Genomic DNA, 12,153 nt, shown 5'->3' with positions numbered 1-12,153 from the left:
AATGCACTGTCCTTAAAGATTTTTTACTTATTATTTATTTATTTGAGAGAGAGAGCGAAAGCATGGGCAGCGGGAGTGGCGGAAGAAGCGAGAGAAGCAGGCTCCCTGCTAAGCAGGGAGTGCAATGTGGGACTCGATGGCAGGACCCTTGGTCATGGCCTGAGCCGAAGGCAGATGTTTATTAACCGACTGAGCCACCCAGCCGCCCTTGCACTGTCCTTAAAAGTAGAATCATGATATAGAAAAATTCTTTGTAGGGGCATCTGTGTGGCTCAGTTGGTTAAGTGTCCAACTCTTAGTTTTGGCTCAGGTCATGATCTCAGGGTTGTGAGATTGAGCTCCAAGCCAGCTACGTGCTGGGTGTGGAGCCTGCTTGAGATTCTCCTCTCCCTCTCCCCCCTCCTTTGTACCCGTGCGCACTATTGCTCAAAAAAAAATTTTTTTTTTTAGTATATTAGTATATTGCTCGAAATTGAGTATGTTCTCCTGCTATCTTATGGTGTTTTTGGTTTTTGATTAAGTCTAGGTTTAAAGTTATATTAACGTTATTCCTGAAAAGAAATAAAAATAAGTTCAGGAACAGCAGAGGGCAGCAACAGTCTAGAAAGCGGACTTGGCACTGAGTAATGGAAGGTCTACTCTAAATCATTTTTCTCCTGTAAGAAATAGTTATTTGAAAAATATACCTGGCTTCCCTTATCCCTTGTAGCTTTTAAAATTAAAAAGTTGAGACAAAGCCTAAAATAATGGTATCATGCATTTAGGGCAAATTTGTGATGGTGCTTAAAACAGCTCCTCTAAATATCTACATTATTTGATACATTTTATTCTAACAGCCATTGTACTGAGGCGCATAACTCTTCCCTCTCCCCGTATCCAATTAATCATGTTTCTGTTTAATTACTTCTTAAAAACCTCACATTTGCTATTTTCCCTCCTGTGGTCTGTGCCTTCTCTTCAGCGAACCCATGGTAATGTTTCCTAGCTCATCTGATCATGTCATTTCCTCCCCTTCAGTTCAGAATGCATTAATTGCTTCCTCTGACCTGTAGGACCAGAGGGGTCTGGTCTGCATTTTAACAGCAGGTAATTATTTACTGACAGATTACTTTTCCAAGAAGGTTGTATTCATTTACAGTTCCAGTCACAAGATTTTTTTTTTTTTTTTTAAAGATTTTATCCATTCATTTGACACAGAGCACAAGCAGGGGGAGCGGCAGGCGTAGGGAGAGGGAGAAACAGGCTCCCCCTGAGCAGGGAGCCTGGTGTGGGGCTCAATCCTAGGACCCTGGGATCATGACTTGAGCCGAAGGCAGACGCTTAACCGACTGAGTCACCAGGTGCCCCTCCAGTCAAAAGATTTTTAAGAAAATTTCATTATATACTTACCAACACTATTTGCTCTTTATTGTGGTTAATATGTTTTGGTGTTTAGTGTATTTTGTTGGAAATGTTTAGTGGGATCTGGGTGTAAGATCATTTGGGTGGAGGGACAGAGATACAGACTATTGGTCCAAGAATATATACCAAAAGAAAAAAATGAGAAAATTGCTATAATACGTGATGGGTGAGAGAAAGGAAAAATAATCTTATGAAGTTGGAACAGTAAAGGAAAACTTAGGTTTATTCTTGTCTTTTCCTCCTGTGAGTCTTTCTCCTGTGTCTCTCCTTTGCTCTCCCACAGAACAGTGTACTTCGATCACCAGATGCGTGGAGCTTTTCCCTCCACACCAGTTTTCTGAGACACCAACTGGGTATCCTACAGTGTAACTCAGCTCTGACGTTATCTAACTGGAGATCGCACCAGATCCCACAGGTTAAGGGCATAGTCCCACAAGATACCTGTTACAGGCTGGGGTTATCACCTGTGCTGCTCACCAGCTGGCTGTAGAGTGAAGGTTCCTGTGATACCCAGTCCTTGGATTAATTTGCTAGAGCAGCTCACAGAATTCAGGGAAGCACATTTACCAGTTTCATTAAGGATCCAGATGAACAGCCAGATGAAGAGACACATAAGACCAGGTCTGGGAGGGGCAGGAGCTTCTGTCCTTGATTTGGGTTTTGTTTACTTAACTTGGAACTTCTCTGAACCCCCTGTTAATAGGATTTTATAGACGCTTCCTCAAGTAGGCATGATCAGTTATTAACTCCATTTCTAGCCCCTCTCCTGTCTCTGGAGGATGAAGGGGTGGAGCTAATAATTCTCGAAGTCACCCTTTTATTTTATTTTAGGTAAACTCTACCCCAGCGTGGGGCCCAAATTCACACCCTGTGATCAAGAGTTGCATGCTTTACTGACATAGCCAGGCAGGCACCTCTAGAATCGCCCTTTTAGAGCAAGAGACGCTCCTAGTGCTCTTAGCACTTAGGAAATGACAAGGGTTTATAGGAGCTCTGTGCCAGACACGGGAGGCAGAGATGAATATGTTTTCTATTATCTCCTAGGGACTACTAGCACAAGTGTAAAATGATACTCAAATAATCAGTGGAATTAGAAGAAAAAGTCATGGTAGGAAAGAAAAGTACTATCTTGTCAAAATGACAGTACTAATAAAGGAAAATGAGGAGTGGTGTCAGAGAAAGTGTTGCTTCCAAACGGGGGAACCGAGACAGGTGGCTGTGGTTAACGAAAAGGAATGAGGTGGCTGGAGAAACAGACGAGAGAGGATGAGTGAAGGAAGCTGGGGAAAGGGGGCCCATACCTCAGAGTGGCTGCCGTCAGGGAAGGAAGAGCAGAGATGGCCTTGTGCCCAAGGTCATCATTCAGAGTGATTTAATTACTTAGCCATTTTGCCATGATTCACCTGCACTTCTCCTTCTGCTTAATTTGGGAATTTATTGGATCGAGCCTCATATTTGTGTGAATACTTTCATGAGCAGTATCTTACCCTCATTTTTTCACTTACCTGGACTTTTAAATACATTTCATAAATACATTAAAGGGGTCAGGTAAAGTTTAATTGTGCTTAATAAAACTTTCAGATTGAGGGGCGCCTGGGTGGCACAGCGGTTAAGCGTCTGCCTTCGGCTCAGGGCGTGATCCCGGCGTTGTGGGATTGAGCCCCACATCAGGCTCCTCCGCTATGAGCCTGCTTCTTCCTCTCCCACTCCCCCTGCTTGTGTTCCTTCTCTCGCTGGCTGCCTCTATCTCTGTCGAATAAATAAATAAAATCTTAAAAAAAAAAAACAAAACAAAACTTTGAGATTGAAATAATACAAAGAATTTATGTAAAATTAGTCAAGGAAACGTAGGCATAGAATAAATTGTTTAAATCTTTGTTAATTGCAACTCGTGTCTTTTACCATTTACCAAAATATTTAATAGAATAAAATGTTAATGCCAACTTTATAATTAATTTAGACCTCAGGTTGATTTTCTCAGTCGTGGACTATTTGAGCAGTCTGATGTAGCAGACTTCTGGCTAGTGCCAGGCTTTGGCTCTGAGGCCATGGAGGGCATTGTAAGGAGGCACTTCTGTCCGCTGTCCAGAACTATACTGTAGTTTGTTTAGATTTTAGTGTTACTTGCTCATTTAACTTAGACAGTCTTGTAGTTGTTTTCTTTTTTTTTAACTTAAAAAAAATTTTGTTGACACACAATGATTTATGAGTTTCAGGTGTACAACATAGTAATTTAGCAACTGTATATGTTACGCTGTGCTCACCACAAATACAGCTACCATCTGTCACGCTGAACACTATTACAGTATCATTGACTAGATTCTCTGTGCTGTACCTTTCACCTTGTGACTTATTAATTCCGTAGCTGGACACCTATATCTCCTCCTACTCCCCTTCACTCATTTTATCCATCTCCCTGCTCCCCACCCCTCTGGCAACCATCAGTTTGTTCTTTGTATTTATGGGCCTGTTTCTGCTTTTTGCTTGTTTATTCTTTCCATATATAAGTGAAATCATATATTTGCTTTTCTCAGTCTGACTTATTTCACTTAGCATAATACCCTCTCGATACATCCATGTTGTCACAAATGGTAGGATCTCATCCTTTTTTTTAATGACTGATAATCCAGTGTGTGTACCACATCTTCTTTATTCATTCATCTGTCAGTGGACACTTAGGTTGCTTCCGTATCTTGGCTATTGTAAATAATGCAGTAAACATAGGGGTGCATGTATCTTTTCAAATTAGCGTTTTGTTTTCTTTGGGTAAAAATACCCAGTAGTGGAATTACTGGATCGTATAGTATTTCTGTTTTTAATTCTTTGAGGAGCCTCCATACTGTTTTCCACGGTGGCTGCAGTAGTTTACTTTCCCACCAACAGTGCGTAAAGGTTCCTTTTTCTCCACATCCTCACCAGCATTTGTTATTTCTGGTCTTATTTATTCTAGCCATTCGATGGGTGTAAGGTGATATTTCATTGTGGTTTTGATTTGCATTTCCTTGATGATTAATGTTATTGAGCGTCTTTTCATGCGTCTGTCGACCATTTGTATGTCTTCTTTGGGAAAATGTCTATTCAGGTCCTCTGCCCATTTTTAATTGGATTTTTTGTTTTTTTGGATAAGTTTAAGTTCTTACATATTTTGGATATTAACCCCTTAATGGGTATATCATTTGCAGTTATCTTCTCCCATTCAGTAGGTTGCCATTTTGTTTTGTTGCTGGTTTCCTTCACTGCAAAAGCTTTTTATTTAGTCCCAGTTGGCTTTTGCTTTTGTTTCCCTTGCCTTACGAGACATATCTAGTTTAAAATTGCTTTAGCCAATGTCAAAAAAATTACAGCCTATGATTTCTTCTAGGAGTTTTATGGTTTCATGTTTCACAGGTAGGTCTTTAGTCCATTTCAAGTTAATTTTTGTGTATGCTGTCAGCAGCTTCAAGAAGTTATGATAAATCTTTTAATGGTTGGTAGTGAATTGGAGTTCCTACAAATTATTGAATGATTTGATTACTTGGACATTTCATACTTTGATGCACTTAAGAAGCTAACGATATTTTCCTTGTGTCATCTTTGGTATGCTTGCTAGATGAGTGTTGTGTGTATCAGAACTAATGACCATTAGTTGATTGCTTCACCAGTCCCTTGATTCCTTCCTTCAATAAGTCATTCATTCAACAGATAGTTCATTTGTTTGGCATTGTTCTAGGAGGTACGATGGTACTTGTGACAGGTAATGTCCCTCTTCTTATGGAGGGTCATCAATAGTGGAAGGATAGAGGGAGACAGACAATAAACAAATCAGTGAGCAAGAATTTCAAGTAGTAATAAATACAGTAAAGGAAGTATAATATATTGATATGATGGAGTGACTTGGCTGGAGCCAGGGAGACACTCGATCTGTTGGTCGAGGGTGGTCTCTCTGGAATTGCTGTCTGAGTTCCACAAGTTGAATGATGAGAAGGAGCCAGCTGTTTAAGATCTGGGGGGAGGCTAGTGGGACCAGCTAGTGCAAGTGCCTAAGGCTTGACTTGTTGAGGGAGCGAGGGAAGGCTAGAGTGGGCCAGCACAGAGATAGAGAATAAGGGCCATGTTAGGAGGAGAAGCCAGAGAGGTAAGACCTATTTGAGGTTTTTAACTCTTTTTTTGTGCTGTGGACCCTAAATAAAGCCTATTAATCCCTCTTCAGAATAGTTTTTTTTTTTTTTTAAGATTTTATTTATTTATTTGACAGAGAGACAGCCAGCGAGAGAGGGAACACAAGCAGGGGGAGTGGGAGAGAAAGAAGCAGGCTCATAGCGGAGGAGCCTGACGTGGGGCTCGATCCCGTAACACTGGGATCACGCCCTGAGCCGAAGGCAGACGCTTAACTGCTGTGCCACCCAGGCACCCCCAGAATAGTGTTTTGAAATGCATAAAATAATACAGACTTGCAGAAGAAGCCGATTATATTGAAGCACACTTATCAAAATATAAAACAAACTTGATAAAGAAATCTTTTTATTAATGCATTAAATGACATGATCTGAGGTTCTGCTAAGGTCTTAAGTTTTGAACTAATAATGAGTTTAAATGATACTTAAAATCATCTCCAAAGCTGTAATATGATATGAAAATATATCTGGTAATTAGCGGTTAGAGAAAATGGAAGTGGGATTTGTTTCTTTTCTGTGTTTACATAGTACTTTGAATTTAAGGGTCTGTAGTCCTTGTATTAAGACCCTGGAATAGATTGTGTAGGGCTTTCTAGGCTGTGATAACTAGTGAAAAATGGACTTCGTTTAAAAACCCAATTGGTGTCCGTCACTTGCTGAATGGATAAATATAACGGGCTCTATCTATATAATATATTCATCAATTAAAGGGAATGGAGTACTGATGCATGGTGCCGCATGGATGAACCTTGAAAACATTATGCTAAGTGAAAAAAGGCAGTCACAGTATCATATGATCCATTTATGTGAAATATGCAGAATAGGCAAATCTATAATGCAGAAGGTGGGTTAGAGGTTGCCTGGACTTGGAGGAGTGGCAGAAGGTTGGAGGGTAATGGTTAGTTACTGCTAATGGGTGTAGGGTTCCCTTTTTCTTTGGGAGCAGTGACAGTGTTCGAAAATGGATTGTGGTGGTTGTCACACAAATCTGTCAATAAACTAAAAACCATTGGATTGTACACTTTAAAATGGTGAGTTGTTTGGTATGTGAGTTATATCTCAGTAAAGCTATTTTTTTTTTAAGATTTTATTTATTTGACAGAGAGAGAGACAGCGAGAGAGGGAACACAAGCAGGGGGAGTGGGAGAGGGAGAAGCAGGCTTCCTGTTGAGCAGGGAGCCCGATGAGGGGGTCGATCCTAGGACCCTGGGATCATGACCTGAACCGAAGGCAGACGCTTAATGACTGAGCCACGCAGGCGCCTCTAAAGCTATTATTTTTCATTTAAAAAACCATAACCATTTTGGGGGAAAAAAGCCCAGTTAGAAATCGACAGCTGGGGCTCAGTACAAATTACAGGTAGGGGAAAGAATTCAAGATGGAAAAATCTTGAAATGATTAGTAGCAAAAGCATTAGCGAACTTTAATAAAACAGTAGCCTGCGTGCATGTCCATTGCATTTGTACCCAGCACGAGCATCAGGTGACTCTGCATGCAGCCTTAAAGTCTAGGGTTCTTTTTCTTCCTTTGAGATGCCGTATACAGGCTGTTTGCTTCTAATAAAGCTCAGTTTCATGAAAGTTAAATATCTGAACCAGGATAGAGAATTTAGATAAAAAAAGAATTCTTTTGAACACCAAATGTTTTTGTACTTTTCATCTATACTCTGCTTTTCTTTTTATCTTAGTGTAGTGATAAGTACAGTGGCCATTAGGCCAACTACTCCGAGGTCTTCATATATTGCTAAGTTTACTTTTAATTGTGTGAAAGCTTGCCCTTGATCGCTTCAAAACATTAATGGGCTAGGAAAAGATCATTTGTGAACCAGTGCCACCTCTGCGCCTTGCTTCCATCATTCCCTTATTTACCAGTAGCGGTATCAGCTAGCTAATTCAGAATAAAGAACCAGGCGTTGAAGTCCAACAGACATTATGTGGGCAAAGTGTTGTTTATAGACTGTCTAAATAATGTTTCACACATATGTACTATTTTCTAAATATGTGTAGATGCTGTTGTGATTAATAAAACATGAATTCTTACAATAATTTTGCTGACTTCATAGTAGCTTTTCATCGTTTTCTCAATTAAGAGCTAGTGCTACTTCTAGAAAAGTTTAGAAACTATTGCTTTGGAGCAAAATGCAGTAGGCTAGAGAGCACTTGCAGAATTCTTGTAAAAGAATTTATTGGATATCAGGAAAAAAAAATCCTTGCAGTGTAACCTGTAGCAGTGCATGGTAACTGTAGCTGAGCTCCTGTTAAGTGTCAGGCATATTGTATTAAGTGTTATGTAGAGTTACCTCATTTATTCCTCTTCTGGGTAGCTGTTGTCATTACTCCTGTTGCCAGGGAAAGGGGCTCAGAGCAACATGCTCCAGATCACAGAGCCAGCAGGTCGCAGAGCTGGGGTTGGCACCCAGGTCTGTACTCACGCCTTTCACACTGTAGCTCCTTCACTTACTCCTTCTCCTAGAATTCCCCAGCATGTGCTCTTATATAGCATCAGGTGAAGTGCCAGTGTAGATGCTGGCTTGATTTCACCGCTGTTAATTGGAGCACTGTATTATTAATGGAAATTAGGGATATAAGGTAAGTTAGAGGCATTTAATTTTAGTGACGTTGACTTTGGCTTATTAAATCTGCCAAGAAATACAATTCATTTAGTTGTAATTAATTTCATGTTTCTGCATCTCTAGTGCTCTTTTTGAAGGAGATTACAGGCAGGGGAGACAGTGTTTTATTAGGAAGCTTTGAGTGCCAGATGATCTCCCTTTCTATAAAATAAATACTAAACGCATTTGAATTAAAATATGGGAGTAAATAGTAACTTTGGAGATCTGCGCTATTTGTGCTTTTTGGATCACATGCTGTTTGTTATCTCAGATGAGTATGATGTGTGGTCTTGTATTTTTCAAAATAGGACCATTTTATTTTATTATTTTTTGCTTTCTTTTAGGAAAACACCAGAGTTTATTGTTGGCAGTTTTTGTCACTCCTCTTATTGATCTTCGTTCTGATTTCTCCAAATTTCAGGAAATGATAGAAACAACTTTAGATATGGATCAGGTATGTAATCTACTCTTGAATTCAAGCAGCGAAGTATTTTTGAAATGCATGTCAGAAAACCTCAGATTTTTTTTTAGTATTTAATTTTGGTATTTTTGTGAGGCACCTTTGAGACAGTGGATGTAAGATTAAGTGATGGGGCAAGTTTGTTGTTGTTGTTTTAATAACAATTGTTTTAGTGGATGAAAGATTAACAGGAAATGAATGTTGGGCATAACTGGCCTGGTTAAAGGAAATCTCACAAGTAAGAGATTTCACATACGCAACCTGAATTTTGTTATAATTTCAAGAGAGAAGGAAAATTGTAGTCCTGGAAAAGAGGAGAAGATAAAGGTAAATATGGAACATAAGAGAAGGCAATTCTCCTTTGTTTATTTTCCATGTAGGAAAGTCTTTAGGGGAAGAGGTTAGAATATGTGTGTTTGTCCTAAATAGTTGTTGATATAACTAAAAAGTTAACCATACTCTAAATACTGTTTAGTTCCAAATTTCTTGTTAATTGGTAAGAACATTTAGGGTGTAAGCAATCTATAGCCTCAGGTTTTTAACAGTGTTAAGCAGTAATTTATGTATAAATATAAAGTGGGAATAGTTTCTGAAATAGTTGAAAATACCCTTGTATGAAAATGAATTTGAAAGCAAAATTTATGAAATGGTAAAATTTACTGTCAAAAGTTCGTTTATAGAACAAATTTAATATAGAGCCATTGAACGTAGTGTTTTTCAATTTTGTGACTTTAAAAATATCTTTAAAATTTTCTACACTAAATTTTCTGTCAAAAATGATCATGCAGGGATTATGTGATCTCACATTATTCATATCACGGTAATGGTTTGGTTTGCTAATTGTTAGATTCTTTGCATTCTTCTTAATAACTGGATTTGAGTTAATGTTTGCCCTATGGGATGTCGATTTATTTATTTTTTTTACTGGATTGTTAACTGGGGTTTAAAACAGTTAAAGCTCCTTTACTCTGTGCTCTTTGGATTTAGACGTCCATGCATATGTAGATATAGGTATAGATGCTTCACTTTCCTGGTACTGTTTTATCAGGGATAGGCCCAAGCAGCCAAAAACTTGCACTGTTCACCCCTCATTTGGGAAAACTTGCATTTTAGCTACTGTTACCTCTGTAATGTTGCTGTTAGCAGAATGATTTTGGATTTTAGAACTTTCAGATCAATGGGGGGCAGAAATACTGCTCGTAGACACGTGATGCTGAAACCACCACTGCCTCCAGGAGCTGAGGATGTGGCCTTACCTGTGATGGGGCAGAGTCGGATATTTGTAAATGGTCTTTATTTATTTTTTTTACTTTTTATTTGCTTATTTATTTGAGAGGAAGAGCTGGGGAGAGACAAGCACACTCCTCACTGAGGACCCTGAGATTGTGACCTGAGCTGAAACCAAGAGTTAGGTGCTTAACTGACTGGGCCACCCAGGCGCCCTTATAAACATTCTTTAAATGAAAGCATGTAAAGGTGTAGTTCTTGGTGGTTAATAAAAGCTCTGACTAAAATAGGGAGGGGGAAGGCAAGAATCAGAGCATTTCATTGTCTCCGCGGCTTAGCTTTGCTGAAATGATGCAGTTGATTCTGCGCTTTGTGGTGAACTTTATTCTTCTAAAAGTTGCCATGCTTAAATATTGTGGGTCTCAGACGAAATCATGTATCAGAACCAACTGGTGGGCTTGCCGAAACAGATTGCGGGGCTCCATCCCCAGAATGAGAATCTTTCAGTCTGGGGTGGGGCTAGAAAATTTGCATTTCTCACATGTACCCAAATGATGCTGCTTGTCTGGGGACCACACTTTGAGAACTACTTGCTAATAAATAAATTACTCCTAATAAATTAGGAATGCAGTTATATTTCAAAGTGAGAATGGGCATGTGATTTCTTTTCACCAGTTTGCAGCCTGCTGCAAGTGTTGCGCTCTTGGGCAGTCACTGGGCATTATCTGGCCAGAAGTTGGTGTGTATAAATTGAGAATGTTTGGGGCGCCTGGGTGGCACAGTTGTTAAGCGTCTGCCTTCGGCTCAGGGCGTGATCCTGGCGTTCTGGGATCGAGCCCCACATCAGGCTTCTCCGCTGGGAGCCTGTTTCTTCCTCTCTCACTCCCCCTTCTGTGTTCCCTCTCTCGCTGGCTGTCTCTCTCTGTCAAATAAATAAATAAAATCTTTAAAAAAAAATTGAGAATGTTTAAGAGTTTCTTAAAATCTGTAGCCCCTTTGTCAATGTACAGATCTTCTGTTGAAGACCCCGTGCCGTTGCCTTTTCATCTGGGTCATCACAGTCACAGCCCTGCCCAGTAGCTGTGGAGGCCCTGCCTAATAGGACCTTTCTTCTCCCTCTCCCGCTCTTGGACAGTAAAAGCTGTCACTGCAGTAAGCATGTTTGCATCGTACATAAGGTATTAGCCACTACTGTGATAAAGCAGGATGATAAAATGTTGGATACTTTGCTTCATATTATGCCTTTTGATTTACTTCCTCCCCACCCTCTGGCCTTCCTTCCCTCTTGACATGCAGTATTTTGAGCACATAGATCCAGCCCTTGGGAATACATACCTACTGGCAGCAAATAAGCCAAAATGATGATGTACCAAAATACCAGGATGTAAACTTTTAAAGTGTTTTCTTTATTTGAAGTTTGTCTACTTATAAAGGTAACACTATTAGAACAAGTGAAACAAAATGATACAAAAAAGTATAGAGGCAAAAGCAACCATTTTTCCCTCTTCAGATGAACAATGTTGGCAGCCTGGTCTGCTTCCTCCAGCTCCATTATATTAGCTTTCCTTATTGTGGGTTAGGATTTTTTACTTTGATCTGAAATATTTGACACATATCTGTCAAACTAGACTCTACTGTGTAAAATAGTAGTGTTAATATTTGAATGATGCTATGGGGTTAGAGTGTCTGGGAAGGGTGGATTTTAGGAAGGCAAGCAGTACAATTATATGGATGTGGACTGGAAAAGAAGAGGTCATTTATCCTAATTTCATTGCTGTCATTTAAGATTATAACAGACCTTGATTTCTTAATCTGAAAGGAGAACATTAAGTAGTTAACTTTGTAGGGGAGACAAAACTTTTTTTCTGTTCTCTTCTCATTGTTTGGAAGTCTGCTAATTAAACTGATAAACAGATTAGTACGAGAACGGACAGATATTTGAGTTCACAGAAAAATGGGACTCAAGGAGGCTGTTAGAGTTTGGGGCTTATATACTGTTGGTTGGGGAATAGGAGATGGAAAAGGGGCACTTAGGGGGAAAACAAATGACTTTAGAAGTGATTTATGAGCTCTTTGGAGAATATATGATAATTTTGACTTCTTTGGTTGTAAAACTCTGGGAGGGGATTTACAACAACTGAGTTCTTTTGGGGAGGCTCTGCTTTTAGAAAGATAAGAGAGTTCAGAAACAAAGTCTATTCTCGGATGCTTTCATCTTGGAATAATTTTTATGCCACTATGGCATATTCTGGACCCCTCATCTACATTAAGTACTGTGTCAATAAGATATGAGTTGTGGA

General features: G+C 39.5%; 1 protein-coding gene across 1 annotated transcript in view; it reads left to right on the top strand.

The window, feature by feature from the left end:
• MSH2 (mutS homolog 2) overlaps positions 1-12,153 on the top strand; it is a 72,482-nt gene that overhangs the window by 33,239 nt on the left and 27,090 nt on the right. Inside the window, exon 8 of the mRNA XM_008700442.2 lies at positions 8,511-8,620. Coding sequence (XP_008698664.2) covers positions 8,511-8,620 — 110 coding nt within the window. The remainder of the gene's footprint in view (positions 1-8,510; positions 8,621-12,153) is intronic.

The sequence above is a fragment of the Ursus maritimus genome, unplaced genomic scaffold (genome assembly GCF_017311325.1).
Source record: "Ursus maritimus isolate PB19 unplaced genomic scaffold, ASM1731132v1 scaffold_6, whole genome shotgun sequence".
In the NCBI taxonomy this organism is placed as follows: Eukaryota; Metazoa; Chordata; class Mammalia; order Carnivora; family Ursidae; genus Ursus; species Ursus maritimus.
The sequence above is the reverse complement of the archived record's forward strand: the minus strand, read 5'-3'. Positions and strand labels throughout refer to the sequence as shown.